The sequence below is a fragment of the Anguilla anguilla genome, chromosome 12, assembly GCF_013347855.1.
Source record: "Anguilla anguilla isolate fAngAng1 chromosome 12, fAngAng1.pri, whole genome shotgun sequence".
Lineage (NCBI taxonomy): Eukaryota > Metazoa > Chordata > Actinopteri > Anguilliformes > Anguillidae > Anguilla > Anguilla anguilla.
Window position 1 is genome coordinate 611,234 of NC_049212.1, and position 18,638 is coordinate 629,871.

General features: G+C 41.5%; 1 protein-coding gene across 1 annotated transcript; it reads left to right on the forward strand.

Annotated features, from left to right (window-relative positions):
* Positions 1-1,424: 1,424 nt before the first annotated feature.
* LOC118209237 lies at positions 1,425-6,204 on the forward strand. Its single transcript, XM_035384424.1, has 9 exons — positions 1,425-1,582; positions 2,770-3,132; positions 3,904-4,020; positions 4,516-4,563; positions 4,940-5,011; positions 5,191-5,247; positions 5,454-5,510; positions 5,608-5,673; positions 6,056-6,204. Exons 1-9 carry the CDS (start codon positions 1,513-1,515, stop codon positions 6,112-6,114), a joined length of 909 nt encoding a protein of 302 aa, XP_035240315.1. The 5' UTR covers positions 1,425-1,512; the 3' UTR covers positions 6,115-6,204.
* Positions 6,205-18,638: the final 12,434 nt, after the last annotated feature.

Genomic DNA, 18,638 nt, shown 5'->3' on the forward strand with positions numbered 1-18,638 from the left:
CATTCTCACACTGTTTTGGCAGAAGAATGTCTGTCTTTAGAAGTTTTTTGTTACAATAAAGTCAGTGCATTCTTCCAGCCTGTTTCACAATGATTTTAATTCTTTCTGTCTAATATGAGACTTGAAAGCCTGTGCACCCATGCTGTCCAAATGCTGAAATTGCACAATGTCTTTTTAGTAGTCTATCTTACGCATTGGAACCAGTCAATAAACTGGATCAATTCTGCACCTGTCTGAGATTTCTTGTCCACGTCCTGTGATTTTAATTACATTTTATCTGTTCAGAATAAGAATTTGTTTTTAAATGCATTTGTTTATAAATCATTTAGTTTAATTGATTTATTCACTGGAACTCAAGTGCATCAGACTTTGTACGTCTGTATTTCTGTGCACCTGTTCACTCCACGAACTGGTTACAGCTGGAATGCATCTGCATCACTTCCTGTAGATGTAGTGTCAGAGCAAAGTCCTGCTTTTAAAGATACAAACCCGAGCATAGCCTGGTGTCATCTTCGACTTCCATGCCCCCCCAAAGCCCCCCGAGCATAGCCTGGTGTCATCTTCGACTTCCATGCCCCCCCAAACCCCCCCTGAGCATAGCCTGGTGTCATCTTCGACTTCCATGCCCCCCCAAACCCCCCCGAGCATAGCCTGGTGTCATCTTGGACTTCCATGCCCCCCCCCCTCCCCCCCCCCCCCCCCCCCCCCGAGCATAGCCTGGTGTCATCTTCAACTTCCATGCCCCCCTCCCCCCCCCCCCCCCCCCCATAGCCTGGTGTCATTTCCGACTTCCATGCCCCCCTCCCCCCCCAAGCATAGCCTGGTGTCATCTTCAACCTTCATGCCCCCCCCCCCCCTTAGCATAGCCTGGTATCATCTTATCGTCTTTGAGCCCCCCCCCCCCCCCGGTTTTCTTGCAGGGCTTTTGATGTCAAAGCCCAGCAGCTCAACAGGAAGCCACTGCGGTTGTTGGAGAAAAATGCACAATGCATCCACCTGAGCTCTGCTGTCCTGCCCCACTTATTCACATGGTACTTAACAATAGTGTCTTCTGTTAATGGGGCTGTGCAGCTGTGTGCATTCATGGTATCTGTGCCAAGTTTCAGTTAACCGTCTGTATGTACCCATATTTATAAGAAAAATCGCCACAGAAGGTATTAAGAAAACTTAGCACTACAGTATGACAGAATACATATTTTAACAAGTGACTCAAAGAAGAACTAAGAGCATGCAATGTATTTAGTGAAGGGTCTAGAATGTACCTGTGTACATTGTACCTGTATATATAATTTTATTCAAGTAAGCTTTGGCTGATTCTCAGCACTTGCCATATATAAAATGCGCAGCATAGGTGGAAAAAGTTTTGCGCTCTCAGGAAATGACCAGCCGTTTGCATTTCCTGTGCATTGCTGGGCGGAGCCTGAGTCTTGGCAGCGGTATTGATGGTCTCTGGGGGACATTCTCTGCTTCATTAATGTGCTGGTAACACATCTGTGTGGGGTGCTGTCAGACATGTGGCTAGATAACACCGAATATTGGACTTTGTGGATCATATTGTATTGTGGCCTAGCATCTTCACATGGTAAGTGCTCTTCCAAACCGTTTGGACAGAAATGGTAGCTTCCTCGGTGTGGAGAGAACAGTTGAAAGCATTTTTAGCGCCAGGGAAAACATCTGAACATTGGTGCTTCTGAACTGTGGCATGAGATCATACAAAGCTTTGGAGGTATTCTTTTTGTTTGCAGTATTTTTGTGTTGTTTGTTAAATAATGTGTAGGTGGCCGTGGGTCAGCTGAATCAGATTGTTTTCCTGTGAACTGTAGCCAGTATTTTCCCTGCTAAAGGCACGAGTCTAGTACATGATGTTACAGAGCATTATCCACTTAATGCACATCCAGCGCAAAACCTTCTTGCGCATTTTGGGATGTTGCTGTAAGATTATGTATGGTTTTAGTGAAAAAAAAATATTATTGCAATATTTTTATATTTCCTTTTTTTAACACCCTGAATCCACAACTGTCCAGCTTTGTTGTTAATAGGTCCTGGGTTATTTTTCTTTCCTCAGAAAACCTTTTTAAAGACATGTTTGCAACCCAACGTATTCACCAGAGTAGTAATTCACAAATCTTCACAACCAAAAAAAGATCTATAAAATGTTATGAAAGTGCCAACAGGATGGCCCCCGCCTACTTACAGGATGTGATTCAATTCTACACGCCAGCTCGACCACTCCGCTCTACTGCAGCAGGGCGACTTGCACCCCCTGCCAGCCGGGTGAATGGTTCTCGCTCGTCCCTACCACGGAGCTTCTCCACCCTAGCTCCCTAGTGGTGGACCAAAGTCTCTATTCCTCTACGTACCACACCCTCATTGCCCATCTTCCGCTGTGGTCTGAAGACTCCTCTCTTCAGACTATACCTGGACTGACTAACTATCACCACTATGCAGGGCACTCCCAATCTGGGATCATTTTTATCACTTAATGCTACACGTGTACCTACTGTGCTACTTTCATGTTACCTCCATCCAGCACTTATTGTACTTTGCATCATTGTCTTGATGTAGCTTGTCATGCCTCCTGGTTTGACTTTGGTATGCACTTATTGTACGTCGCTTTGGATAAAAGCGTCTGTCAAATAAATGTAATGCTGTTTGACTTGCTGGGACTATGGCGATAACAAGCAGGAGGTAATGTGCAATTGGTAACAAACTGGGAGTATAGATAGCTGGCCTCTTTTAGAAACTCGTTTTCATTTTTGGGTCTTTCAGGTGTGAGGAGTGGGTGTGACGGCTGTGTGAGGGAGGAGGCCCGCCGCGCTCGGCCCAACGCTCCGGTGCTCCTGCCCTGCGCCATTCCGCCCAACGCTACCGGGTCAGCCGCGGGGGGCGACCGCGCCAAAGTGCTGTGGACTCAGTTTCCCAGAAGCACTCTGCTGGAGATCACGCAGACAGGCCGCGTCAATTTCAGTGATCCCAGAGGAGGCAGGGTGAAAGTGTTCCCCAATTTGTGCCGCGAGGGCAACTTCTCCATCTTTATTGAACACCTCCAACCGTCAGACGTGGGCAAGTACTGCTGTGAGCTACGCAACTACTCGATCTGCAGTGTGGTGGAGTTCAGCACTAATAATGCAGGTATCTTCACTGGACATCAAATTACACATGATGTAATGATTGGCAGTGTTTTTAGTTTTCCTTTTGAGAGGCAGAGTAGACCTCTTTACTTCCTTTAGAAACGAGCATGAAAACGAACATGTAGTGAACATGCTGTCAGGGAGGTGTTGTGTCTCCACTGTTGAAGAAAGTGTACCAGCCCACGAACACCAAAGCTTTATTTCTCGTCCCTATAGGAGTCAGGCTTCTAACAAGTTCCTTCAAGGCCTTAAGTCAGGGCTACCCAAACTTGTTCCTGGAGATCTACCTTCCTGTAGGTTTTCATTTCAACCATAATTTAGCACACCTGATTCTAATAATTATCAGCTCAACGAGATCTCTAGCTGTTGAATGAGGTGTGCTTTGTTAGGGTTGAAATGAAAACCAGGAACAGGGTTGGGCAGCCCTGGTTTACCTACAGGATGGTAAATCTCCAGGAACAGGGTTGGGCAGCCCTGGTTTAATGTTTGGTAATTAGGGATGGTTCAGAAGTGGCAATATGGAATACATTTGCACTTCTTAGCAAAATATATATGCTGAAATGTTTGACACTCTCCCTTTCTCGCATCCACACACACACACACACACACACACACTCACACACACACTCACACACACACTCACACACACACACACTCACACTCACACACACACACACACACACACACACACGCACACTCACAAGGATAGTGAGTCCATTAGCATATTGGAGCTGTTTGTGTGAAACTAATGCTGCTTTTCCTGCTGATCTAGATGAACAGAATGAGGGGGTGCACTTCATGGAGAAGAAGGGGTTTGTAATTGGTGGTGGAGCAGGAGGAGTCTTCTTTGTTCTTCTCATCCTCTGTTGCTGCTGTGTTAAGTTTCGAAGTGAGCACCTGCATGAACACCTTTAAACACCTGTGCCCTAGGACTTTATATGCATTTATCAGGATCAGTGCTGCAGGTGAAAATGTAGTCTTTACAAATGTTTTAATTCCACAACAGTTTACAGCTTATTATTATCATCAAGTAATTTGGAAAGCACTCAGTTGAAACTACTGAAAAATTAATGTTAAATAATTGTTTAAAGAAATGTAAAATTATGAAAACACTATTACAAATAAGTATATGTGTGGTGCAGATGCAGAAGGTTTACACTGCACTTACAAATATGCTTTTCCAAAGAATAATACACATTCTAATGTTATATTACAGAACCACATTGTTCAAAGTACTATTAAAAATATAACACATATATAATTACTGTGTTTGAGTTAGTTGTATACTGTAGTAGGAATAGCAGCTGTCTCATCTGTGAGGTGTGTTATTTCTGAGTACATGAATCATTGATTAAACTGAGTCTCTGTATTGTTGTGATTTCAGATCGAGATGATTCTGTCCCTGATGCCACCAGAAGCAGCTCTCATAAAGGTGGGGTCTTGTGTGTTGCAAAAACTGAAAAGTAAATTCTGTATTTTTAGATGTAAATAATTTAATATATTACATAACTACATAGAACTTGACCATTCTGTCTGAATATTGATCCTATCCACATTACCATCAATTAATAGTACCGTTTATGTTTTTAGTTGGGGGGGGGGGGGGGGGGGGTTCATACAATGACTAGTGCAACAGTAATTCTTTATGGAATTAGTACATATTATTTCATATTGAGTGAAGCATGGGCATTATGGGAACATTCCATAAAGAAGCTCTTGCTCTGTTTATGGCTTTGTCTTATGTCTCTGTGTGTTTGTTGCTCATTTCCATCCCCATGGCCAAGCTGATGCATTTCATCTCAATGCAGGCAGCGATGCTGGGGATGTTGGGGATGCTGAGGATGTTGGGGATGCTGAGGATGCTGGGGAGATTGTTTATGGTATGTTCAGGCAGCCAAAACACAAAGGGCTTCACAGCCCCTTGCATGTTGCAATGTAACACAGTTGCCTTCTAGGGTAAAACAATAATTTACTCATATGGAACTTCAGTGCGGAAATTCGTCTGTTCTTCATCCTCCCGTCTCTGTGTTTGTTCTTCGCTATCCATCACATTCTTCAGAAAATGATGCCCATGATCCAAACAGTATACCACATGAGGAATCTAAACATCAGCAAGGTAAGACACATGAAATGTAACAGCAGTTGTCCTGCAGTAATAATTTCAGTATTAATCAATATAATGTTCTCTATTTTATAATGCAATATAATGTTCTCTAATTTTTCTGAAATGTCGTCATTGTGTGATGACAAAGAGGAACTGAGTTTTATTTTAAACATGAGCAGCATGAGATAATTTGTGGTGCGCTGTAACACTTCTTTCAGAAATCAGCAGCAGCAGCAGCACAGGACAGCAGCCGCGAGCTGGGAGACCTTTTTATGGTAAGACAGGCAACCAAAGAATAATAAAAATCCTTTGAACTTGCTTGCACTTAGCAGGTTGTGTTAATGTTTTCAGTTTTGATGTTGTTTCTTCCAGCCAATCAGAAGGAGATCGACAAACAGTTAGAAAAAAGGAAGAAGGTGCATAAGCAAAATTTTGAGAGTAAGTTCCCATCCAATTGCAAACCTCCCGCATGGTTTCAGTAAACAAAACATCAGTTAGAAGAGCATTATGGTAAAGTTTCAATAGCCAATAGATTCCCAATGCAGCATTATTGAGCTAAATGTTTGAAGATGATTAGTGCTAGGCTTGAGTTAAAGGGGTTAGAACTGTGGAAGTACAGCTTGCTGCTGGAAGTGGTCTGACAGACCTCCTATGTGTCTAATACATAAATTGTTGACCAAAAACCTGAGTAAAGGTTTCATAAGACTTTAACACTGCAACTGTTCCTAAATGTATGTGTCTAATATGCTAGAATATGTATTTTCAGATTATATTTGCGTCAGTTTTTTGCCTTTGATTGTGTTTGCATTTTTTGAAACAGGATTTCAGTATGAAAACCCAATCTATGCTAACAGCGTTGAGCATCTGGACCAGGTTTAGAAGATACTTGGGAATTGTATCATTGAAGAAGTCAAAATCTGTTAAAGGGGCAGTTCACCGGAAAATAAAATAATGCTATATTTCCACTTACTCGGAGTGCTGTCTATCCATTCGGATGGTTTCACTGAGAATTGACAAGTTTTCTAGATGTCCATTGTAGCTCACCCTGACACGGTGGACCTCAACAGGGTCAATGTTTGTGGTGCTCAAAGCACCAAAAATTTACATGAAAAGAACGCAACAGCAATGTCTCTTCCCAAATATAACGACATGCTTACTCACAAACATCCAGACCTTGTTATAAATAAAATTGAATTGAAGTATATGTATATATTACAAAAACTAGTTTCTACCAAATATGCGAACTGAGTATGTCAACGCATATACGTATATATATACAGTGAGCACCATAATTCATTGGACAGTGATACTTTTTTTTTGTTTTTTTTGGTTATGTACTCTAGCACTTTGTGTTTGAAAGGATACAATGAGGTTGAAGTGCAGACTGTCAACTTAAATTTGAGGGTATTTTCATACATATCTGATGAACCGTTAAGAAATTATAGAACCTTTTGTACATAGTCCCCCCATTTTTGGGAATCAAAAAATATTGGACAGTTTAACATAATGTAGAATAAAGTAATCATTTTTAATATTTGGTCGCATATCCTTTGCATGCAATGACTGCTTGAAGTCTGCGACGCATAGACATCACCAGATGCTGGGTATCTTCCTTGGTGATGCTCTGCCAGGCCTGTACTGCAGCCATCTTCAGTTCCTGCTTGTTTTGGGGACTTTTTGCCTTCGGTCTCCTCTTCAGCATGTAAACTGCATGTTCAGTTAGATTTAGATCTGGTGATTGACTTGGCCAGGCAGGGATTTTTCACTTTTTGGCCGTCAAAAACCCCTTTGTTGCTCTAGCAGTATTTTTCGGGTCATTGTCTTGTTGCATGATGAAGTGCCGTCCGATGAGTTTGGAGGCAATTCATCATGCATATTCTGTGATCTTTTATTATACTTACTGTGTCATAAATGTTTTTGTAATCTTGGCTACATTGAAAATGAGGGCCTGGCCCTCAGCTGTACCTCCGAGAATTAAATAAAGGTTATGATGATGATGAGGCATTTGGTATTATCTGAGCAGATAAAATATTTCTGTAGACTTCAGAATTCATTGTTCTACTTCTGTCTGCAGTCACATCATCGATGAAGACAAGTGAGCCCGTTCCACTGGCAGCCATACAGGCCCAAGCCATAACACCCCCTCCACCATGTTTCACGGATGAGGTGGTATGCTTTGGATCATGGGCATTTACTTTTTTTCTCACTTTCCTCTTTCCATCACTCTGGTACATCTTTGTCTCATCTGTCCACAGCAGTTTGTTCCAGAACTGGTAGGGCTCTTTTAGGTGCTTTTTTAGCAAACTGTAATCTCGCCTTTCTGTTCTTCAGGCTTATCAGTGGTTTGCATCTTGTAGGGTACCCTCTGTAGTCCTGCTAGTGTAGTATTCTATGTATGGTAAACTTGACACATCTACACCTACATCCAGGAGAGTGTTTTTGATCTGTTGGGCTGTTGTCAGGGGGGTTTTCTTCACCATAGAGAGTATTCTCCGGTCATCCAATGTTGACTTGGTCATGCCCAGGGTTTTTGCAATGTTCCTGATTGGTTGATTTTCATTTCTGAACCTTATGACGGCCAGCTTAATTTGCATCCACACTGCTGTCTTCCTCATGTTGTCACACCCCAACAACAATCTCCAAATTGCCAAAAATCTCCAAAAAGTCTAGAATCAAGACTAGACATCAACAGCTCACTTCTCCATACACTAACGACACAAATGAATACACCTGCCTAACGAAACACTACAAATACTTGTAGTACCTTAAAATGGGGGGACCATGTAAGGTGCTGTCATTTCTAAGCGGTTCATCTGATATGGATGAAAATACCCTCAAATTAAAGCTGCCAGTCTGCACTTCAACCTCATTGTCATTGTATCCTTTCAAACTCAAAGTGCTAGAGTACAGAACCAAAATAACAAAAAAATGTGTCACTGTCCAATGAATTATGGTGCTCACTGTATATATATATATATATACACACACACACAGTGCCTTTGTATTCAGTATTGTACTGAATACTTTGTAAAAGTATTCAGACCCCTTAACTTTTTTTCACAATCTACACACAATACCCCATAATGACATAGCAAAACAAAATTTATTAAAAATAATAATTTCTTAGTTACCCAATCACCCAATTAACCTAACTTAATCGATAATTAGATTCCGCTGATTGAATGCAGCCAGGCCTGTTGAATCTAAACCTCACTCCTATTGAACCTTACCATCAGACTGAAGTAGTCACCACAAAGATTCTTCAAGCAAACTAGGCTACAATCAAAGGAAATTCTAGAAGAGATGAGGAAAAAAAGTTGTTGAAATATCAGTCTGGAAAGGGTTACAAGGCCAATTCTAAGGCCCTGTGACTCTGGCAAACCACAGTGAGAGCCATTATATTCAAATGGAGAACAGTGGTAAAAATACAGTGGCAAAATGTCTCCAAGGGCGCAGCAACAACTCATCCAGGAAGTCACAAAAGATCCCAGAAGAACATGTAAAGCACTGTAAACCTCTCTAGCCTCATGTACAGCCAGTGTGACTCCACAATAAGAAAGAGACTGGGCAAAAATGAGGTTCATTGGAGAGTAGCAAGGCAGAAAGAGAAACATCAATGCCTGTCTCACATTTGCAAAAAAGCACCTGGATGATCCCAAAGCCATTTAGGATTATGTTCTATGGACAGATGAGTCAAAAGTGGTACCTTTTTGGATGACCATTATGTCTGGGGTAAAGAAAATTCAGAATTTCTCGGTAAGAGTATCATGCCAACAGTCAAACATGGTGGTATGTGTATGATGTGCTGCCTCAGGACCTATAAATGAAACAAAATTAAAGTTTTGCAGTGGCCTAGTCAAAGTCTTGACTTGATCCCAATAGAGATTCTGTGGGAGGACCTGAAACCAGCAGTTCATACTCAAAAACCTACTTGGTCTGAATTAAAGAAGTTCTGCATAGAAGAATGGGATAAAATTCCTTACATTACACTGCTATACAATAATCTGCCGACATTCCACTTTCAATTAATACCGCTAGTTTTGCGATAGAAGAATGCCTAACGTTATTACACTTAAAATAACACTGGATCATGTGCCCCCCTCTACCGTTCTATGCCCCCCCCCCCCCCCCCCCAGCGGCTGTGGCCCTAAACAACCGCATGGAGTGTTTATGCCTGGGGCCGGCCCTGCCACTGGCACGCTAGAGAATGGTCCTCTTCACTGATGAATCACGGTTTCAGCTGTACATGGCAGATGGCAGGCAGCGTGTATGGCGTCGGGTGGGTGAGCAGTTTGCTGATGTCAACATTGTGAACAGAGTGACCCATGGTGGTGGTGGGGTGTTGGTATGGGCAGGCATATCCTATGGGCAGAGAACTCAAGTGCATTTTATCCATGGCAATTTGAATGCACAGAGATATCGAGATGAGATCCTGAGGCCCATTGCTGTGCCATTCATCCACCGACATCACTTCATGTTTCAGCATGACAATGCACGGCCCCATGTTGCAAGGATCTGTACACAATTCCTTGAAGCTGAAAATGTCCCAGTTCTTCCGTGGCCTGTATACTCACCAGACATGTCTCCCATTGAGCATGTTTGGGATGCTCTGGACCGGTGCATACAACAGCGTGTTCTAGTTCCCACCAATATCCAACAACTTTGTACAGCTATTGAAGAGGAGTTGGACAATATTCCACAGGCTACAATCAACAATTTGATCAATTCAATACAAAGGAGATATGTTGTGTTGCATGAGGCAAATGGTGGTCACACAAGATACTGATTGGTATTCTGTTCATTTCATGGTATCTTATTTTTTGGGGGAATCTGTGGCTAACAAATGCATATCTGTATCCCCAATCACATGAAATCAATAGGTAAGTGCTTAATGAATCTATCTCAGTTGACTGATTTACGTTTATTACATTTGAACTCAATAAAATCTTCGAAATTGATGTGTTACAATTATATTTCTGTTCAGTGTATATACACAAAGTGCAGTCCATAAGACAGTGACACAATTTTTGTTTTGGCTCTGTACTTCACCACACTGGATTTGAAAAAAAATGTATATGAAGATAAAGTGCAGACTGTAATTTGAGGGTATTTACATTAATACTGGGTAATCCATGTTGGAATTGCAACCTTTTTTATATGTAGTCCCCCAATTTTTGGGGACCAAAAGCAATTAGACAGTTCACTTCTCAGCTGTTTCTTGGCAAACTGTATGCAACTAATGTTGCATCATGAGTTCATGCTCAAGAAAGCTAACAAAAAGTGGATTCTAGGGGTGGCATTTAGAGTCTGTTGCTGCTCTCTCAACATTGGGAACAAATAAGTGTCAATGCTAGTAAAGCAGCATAACACGTTTTGCAGTCCTTCTACCCACTAACCACACAGTCCTCAGTTCTCGGACGCACACGGGTTTTATTGCGCTGGTTTACATCCGTACGTACACAAACAAAACAAAACAAAACAACACACGATAAGGAAGGGGAATTTGCACACTGCATCAGTCCCACATGCGTCTCATTCCAGAGCCCCGGTCTCACTGCAGGCAGAACATATAAACAATTAGCAATTAATTGTAATCGCCCACACCTGTGGTTGCAGTGCCAGCTGCACCTGTGCGTAGTGAGGCAATCGGTGCGCACAGGTTAAATCTGCCATCCCCACCCACACAAAGGAGAGCCTCTCGGTCATGAGTGTTAACATCTACTCTTTGGCTGTAAAATCTTGCCACCCTCGTAAATAAACATGGACTGTTTGAACATCATCTCCCTGTGTCTCTGTGCTGGAGGGCCCTTTGGAAAGCCACTTCGGTGGCCTGTGACAGGCTTGTTTGCCACACAGAGCTAAGCACTTTGATATAATTAATAATATATTATACAAAGATTCCTGTTTCTTAGCTCTTTATAAAGACATCAAACATGTCAGAGAGCTCCTGGAGCGTTGCAGACAAGCTCCTGGCCAGAGTGGGGAGGGATCCTGTGGTCATGGTTCACGTAGGAACCAATGACACAGGTAAGGGTAGGTTTGAGGGTCTGCAACTGGACATTACTGGTAGACAGTGAAACATTACCATCATGAGGAAGAAGTGTGTCAGCACACCTCCTTCCTTTTTACTTTACTCATACAGAAACTATGCACTGAGCTGGAAAAATACATTTTTATTTCCAGAGAACTGTTAAAGGAAACATGGCATTTTATTCAAATACTCTGCATTATGTTATCATTAAGATATTGATTGTCTGATGAAATATACTGTATTAGAGTAACACAATCACAATATACTGAATAAATGTAATATCTATAGTAATACACATACTTTACCTAACTTAGGTTAAAAGTGTATATTGTGTATTGCTACAATCAGAATTCAGGGATCTGTTTGGGTTTGGGAAACTAACTGTGAAAACCCTAACTGTGAAAATAGAGGTTTCATGACAAAAAGTGACAGAAAGACCTACATTGGTAAAATATTCTCTCAGAAGGACATCTGGAAAAGGTAAACACAATTCCAATTTGACCACTGACTTGGCAGTTCTGAGATTTATGACCTCTGGACATTTAAGGAGAAGGGACAAAGCAATCTGGGAAGCTCTGTATTCAGACTTCCTGCACATCCTCTTGGCTCTGTGTGTAGTCTTGGTCAGGTATGCATAATTTTGATACTCTCTATTTTGGGTTAATATGCTACATTCTGTAACTGTATTTGACTGTTTTAAGAGATTTACCTACCTGACTAATAAATTGTTAGCCCTTGATTGGTGTGGTTTCTGGGAATTGTTTAACTTGTCTTTTAAATCCCTTCTGTTGAGCCTCCACGACGCTAGGGAATTGCATCTGTTCGACTTATCTGATCAGTAAGTTTTGAGTCAATGACGCCTCGCCACTTGGCGGTGTCCAACGTAATCGTCATACCCAACAGAGTTTAAGATATTCGCCCACCTCTGAGTCTCACCAGACATCTAGATTGTCGTATGTCGGATGCACGTCGGCCGGTGCGATGCGCGGTAGGCCGGCCTTTCTCGGTATAGATGTTGCAAAGAACAGAAATCCATTTCCAATCAAGGATAAATTTTAATTGGAGTCAGATAATTGAGAGTTAAACTAATCGTAATGCTCACAGACTGCCTCTGGGGAAAACTAGATAATAGCCCAGGCCAGAGAAAAGCGGAGAATAGAGTGGCACTACTATTCTTGTAACCTGGTCTAAATTTAGCTGATCTAGTTGATCCAAAGTGCAGCCTTGCCCCGTTTGTAAGAACGGTGAAATTTGAAAATAACACTAACAACTTTTTCCAGCAGCACCGAAGGGACACACGCAGATACCTTCGCTCCCAGCTATTTCCCTCATTGGTCTAGCTGCCCAAGATTTACACCTTAGAAATTGGAGAAATACCTGAGGACTGGAAGCAAGGTAATATAATACCAATATATAAGAAAGGGGCCCGTACTGATCCAGGAAACTACAGGCCTGTCAGTTTAGCTTGCATCACATGTAAAATACTGAAGAAAGTACATTAGTCAAATTTGCAGATAAAACTGGGAGGCCAAGCTAATATTTTGGAATCTACTAAAGTAATCCAAAAATATTTAAATGAAATCCAGAAGTGGGCGAAAACCAGGCAAATTAAATTTAATACAGCAAAATGTAGTTCTGCATGTGGGAAATAAAAACAGGATTACTTTATGGGAGGAACAAAATTGGAATGTGCTCAGTTTGAAAAAGACTTGGGAGTAAAGGTTGATCAAAGCCTTTCAGGTTCTAGGCATTGTGCTGTAGCAGTATAAAAGCACAACAGGATGCTGAGATATATAGCCAAAAGTATTGATCATAAATTCGGGGTTATCCAAGTTATACTTATCTTATACAATACATTTGTTAAACCACACTTTAGAGTATTGTGTGAAGTTCTGGGGACTGTACTACAAGAAATATATAGAGGCTCTGGAAAAAGTTCAAAGAAGAGGAACCAAATTGATTCCTGGTATGAAAGATAAAAGCTATGAGGAAAGATTTAAGATGCTTAACCTCTTCAAGCTTAGTAAAAGGAGACTCAGGGGTGATTTGATTGAGGATTTTAAATTCATAAACAGGATCAACAAAGTGAACTACAAGAGACTCTTCAGGTTGGGTTATGTTAGTAGAACAAGGGGGCATAAATGGAAATTAGCAAAAGGTAAATTCCATACAGACATTAGGAAGAATTTTTTCAAGCAGAGAGTAATCAATGTCAAGAATAGTCTGTCAGGTCACATAGTAGAGGCAGAATCTTGGGGGTTTTTTAAGACTAGGCTTGATACAGTGTGTTACGACCTGGTCTAGGGTCAGATAAGTTATACTTTTTTATTGAACCCTGTGGGGTAATTTGACCTATCCTAGTTACTTAGGAGCAGTGGGCAGCCACAGTGCAGGACCCAGGGGCCAACTCCAGTTCTGAGGCCAGTGCCTTGGTCAAGGGCAACTGCAGGAGCACCCGGTGTACCCAGAGTAAACCCACGCGAACACGGGGAGATCATGCAAACTCCACGCAGAGAGGATCCAGTCGGACCCGGATTCGAACCCGGAACCTCCTTCTTGCGAGGCAACGGTGCTAACCACTATGCCACCGTGCCTGCCTATACGGCCTGTTACGGCCTGGGTCAGACTGTAACAGGGTGAATGATAAGGGAAATGTGTAGGGAAACGTACAGCAAACCGATCAATAACTCCAGTCCCTGTCTGCCTACATTACATTACATTACATTACAGGCATTTGGCAGACGCTCTTATCCAGAGCGACGTACAACAAAGTGTATAACCATAACCAGGAACAAGTATGACGAAACCCCTAGAGAGAAGTACCGGTCCAAGTACAGGGAACAACCGCATAGTTCAACCTGGACCCTGGTGGTTAAACTGATTAACACTAACAACGAGAACGGCAACAACGCAATCTATGGAAAAATAAAAATAAATAAAAATACAAGTAGCCTATCCAAATCTAACTGAATGCTGGCTACTCTTCAAAGGGTACTGGGCATGAGGGGGCTTTGAACGCTGAACTTCAGACAGTTAGCTGATAATCGGAAACTAAAATCCCTTATAGCGTACCCCCTATGGAGCATTAGATCTCCACCCAGAGTAGCTTCAAAAATAATAAAGGAAAAATGACAAAGCAAAATGACAAACTTATGTTTGAATTAAGGATTTTTAAGCTGGGAACACACTAACTGGACGACTATATGGCGAGCAGAGGGCAAAACGAGAGTCGAGGTCAAACCGGGCATTACATTAGAGAAACCGTAGGATGTCTCATTTCTCAATTGAAATTGATTTTCTAGAAGTTAATCACCAACTTTGGTCTCCTCTAGGGGGCAGCCTTAAAGCATTTTTTCATATCGTTGGTTTATTGTTTTGCAGCAAGTTGTCACAAGATGGCAGCAAACCTGTGTAATTTGTGTAATGCAATTGATTTTTGAAAGATAATGTTCAGATATTATTATATTTTCCAGTTGTGAGGACTTAATCTGAAATCTTAAAATTGCTTTCCTTGATGTACATTTTTCATTCTCATTGCAGTAAGTAACAGTGTAAGGAAGGCTTATGAACACAATGTCTCTCCATCCTCCAAACAGGCCATTTAAACACGGAGCCAATAGCTTATGTATTATGAGTATTTTTTGTTGGCCCTAAAAACCTGTTCACCCTTACTGAGTTTATGCTTAGTCAGATGGGTGGCATGTTGTCTAACACAATTTCCCAGAATATTTTTTTTTTGTAATAATGTTGTTTTTGTAATATCTGGCTGAATTTCCATTCATTAAAACAGCTCCACGGTTACCTGGCAAATTTCTTTGGTAGCTTTACAGTGCATTATTTACATTTAGAATGTGTTTGTCCAGAAGGTACTTGCTTTGCACACACAAACAGAAGCACATGTATGCAGTTAAGTATTCTCTGAATTCCTGAACAAGTACCCATGAACTACATAATTTGTATACATTTGAATATGGATTTTTCACAATCTAAAAGGGAACAAAGAAGAGTACACATATGTTCAGTACAGTTGAGGCCAAAAGTTCACAACTCACATTTCATGCCACCATTTCTTACTTTTGTCAGAGGTCATTTTAAAAATCGATTAGAGACAGATTTATTTCAGCTTTAATTCACTATATCAGAATTCCAGTGGGTCAAAAGTTAACATACACCAAGTTGACTCTCTTTAAACAGTCTGGAAGATTTCAGAAATTGATGTAATGACTTTTTAGAAGCTTCTGATTGGCCAATTGTCATAATTAGGAGTTAACTGGCACCTGTGGCTGTATTTAAGGGCCTGCCTTCAGAGCCACTGCCTTTTTGCACTTGATATCATGGGAAAATCCAAGCAACACAGCCAAGACCTGAAAAAAAAAAAAAAAAAACCTCCACAAGTCCGATTCCTCCTTAGGAGCAATTTCCAAACAACTGAAAGGTACCACGAGCATCTGTACAAACAATTGTATGCAAATATAAAAATCTTGGGACCACACAGACACTGCATCGTTCAGGAAGGAGGCACAAATTAACTCCCAGGGCTGAACAAACTTTGGTATGAAAGGTTCAACTGAACCCCAGGACAACAACAAAGGAACTGGTGAAGGAGTTGGAGGCATCAGGTACCAAAGTATCTACATCCACCATTAAGAGAATCCTACGTCGCCATGGCCTGAAAGGCTGTCGCACAAGGAAGAAGCCCCTACTCCAAGACCGGCATAAAAAAGCCAGAATTAAGTTTGCAGGTGATCTCCAGGACGAAGACCTAGCCTTTTGGAGGAGTGTTCTCAGATGAAACAAAAATTTGTTTGGCCATAATGATCAGCGCTATGTATGGATGAAAAGGGGTGAGGCCTTTAATCTGAAGAACACCATCCCAACTGTGAAGCATGTGCATCGTGTTATGGGGGTGTTTTTCTGGAAAACGGACTGGTGCACTTCAGAAAATAGATGGCATCATGAGGAAGGAGGATTATCTAGAAATACTGAAGCAACACCTCAAGACATCAGCTAGAAAGTTAAAACTGGGTCGCAACTGGGTCTTCCAGCAGGAAAATGATCCTAAGCATACCTTTAAAGTTGTAACAAAATGGCTTAATGACAAGTATTGGAGTGGCCATCACAAAGTACTGATATAGTACATAAACGCTGAAATAAATCTGTCTCTTAGCTATTATTTTGAAATAACCTTTTATGGAAATAAAGTAGATACCCTAATTGACTTAACACAGTAAATGTATGGTAACATCAAATGTGTGGAGTTGTGAAAAATTGTGTTTGAATGTCCTTAGCCTTGGTGTATGTAAACTTTCGGCCTCAACTGTATCTCCCTTTCCTCAGGAAGTCTGTTCCTGGCGCTAAACTGGATGTTGTGTGAGTTAAGTGACAAATGTTGACAGCATCAAAACCACAGCATCCTCTTATCACAGCTGGCCTGGAGGGAGGATGGGTGGGGCTGCGAGAGTGAGCTGTATAACCCTGGATGAAGCAGCACACAGCTAGGTCACATGCACATGTGGGCAAGAATATCAGCATTTGTATTTATTTATTTATTACACCTCATCGACCTGCCTTTTAACTCACTCACTCACACACTCACTCACTCACCCACTCTCACACTCATCCACTCACTCACTCACTCACCCACTCACTCACTCACTCACTCACTCACCCACTCACACACTCACTCACTCAATTACACTTACTCATTCACACACTCACTCACTCACTCACCCACTCACTCACTCACCCACTCTCACACTCATCCACTCACTCACTCACTCACCCACTCACTCACTCACTCAATCACCCACTCACACACTCACTCACTCAATCACACTTACTCATTCACACACTCACTCACTCACTCACCCACTCACTCACTCACTCACTCACCCACTCACACACTCACTCACTCAATCGCACTTACTCATTCACACACTCACTCACTCAGTCATTCACAGCAGCCTGCAGATTATCCAGAAGGGGGAGCTATTTGCAGTCAAGTAGCTGAATGCTGCTTCGCTTAAATGTGTCGAAGTCTTTATCTATAAAACTATATGACGTTTAAACTTCACCAAAGTGTATTTGCAGTTATGGTCTCAGAACAGATCTGTTTAGACTGCAATCCTAGATGTGCAGTGCACTGTCATTCACTGAAGCAGTGAACGGGAGAACAACGTCACCGGGCCAAAGGGATGCTTAGTACTGACAGCTTTCTTTTAGTACTTTAGAGAAAGCAAACTCCTCTCTTTTTTTGTTGATTGTGCTTTTTACTGAGCCAGTTTACCTCATAGACAAGCAGTGTTCGGCTGAATGGCCTGTTCTTGTCTTACGTTATGTTATGTTATGTTATGTTATGTTATGTTCAATTTATTTATCTATGTTTCACTAAATCATATAATTATTGATTGTTTAAATTATACAAGCAGTTGTTGGCCATCAAGTGTTATTTTGATACTTTATCTATGCAAAGAACAAGGAAAAAATACATGATACCATAACGGAGCAGGACAAAGCGTCTTCTGCTTCATTTGTTTTTGTTCACCCATAAAATTGCTTCATTTATAAAGGAATTACAGGACATATACTTTATAAAGTCATTAAACAGTAAAGAACTTTACAGTCTCTGAGACACTGCATCGCTGTTAGAACAGATGTGGACACATTTATTTCATTGTGTCTTCGCTTAATCCTTCATTAAACAGGCCCTCATCTGAATAGTTCCTCACTTAATATATCAACGGACTTCTAGAGTAATAATATAGAAAGGTCCTGATAACAGTATTAATACGAAGTGCACAGTTTAAGAAATCATCTTAAATGTAGAGTAAGGCTTAATTCCAGAGTAAGGCTGTTATGTGCGGCTGACTATGGATAGTATACTACACTACAGTCACCCCCCTCCCCCCATTCTTTAAGGTGGTTATTTTATATGACTAAATGAGTATGAGACATTCAGTTACAGGTGACAATCTAAGGTATGGATGTTATAACTTAGGACATAAGGACAAAGCTGCCATGACAATATTTCCTTTGTTTAGTTCAGTGCAACACAATGTGTCCACAGTTCACATTTTTTCCCCATTTCCAAGAACTGGAAAGTTAAATCATGGCAGACATTCAAAAATGTCTTCACGTTTCCCTTCAGGTTAATTTCGCCCAATAGTAGCGTCTTGCAATTCAATGCAGTCGGTCACTCAGACAGGTCATCAGATGCTCAACAAAGAGCCGGGCTCGTCCATGATAAGGACTGGAAAACCCTGCATACAGAGACCCTTCTGCTGCGAGTGGGTGTGGCCAATAGTGCGTCACCTCGCCGAACTTGGGTGTGGCCAGGGCTCCATTCACAGCGCTGCACTGAAGCTCAGCGCTA

Coding starts and splice junctions, on each gene's coding strand:
- LOC118209237 (XM_035384424.1), top strand. CDS start 1,513: ATGTGGCTAGATAACACCGAATATTGGACTTTGTGGATCATATTGTAT. Junction 3,133..3,903: donor GTTCAGCACTAATAATGCAG/GTATCTTCACTG, acceptor CTGCTGATCTAG/ATGAACAGAATGAGGGGGTG. Junction 5,248..5,453: donor GGAATCTAAACATCAGCAAG/GTAAGACACATG, acceptor CACTTCTTTCAG/AAATCAGCAGCAGCAGCAGC.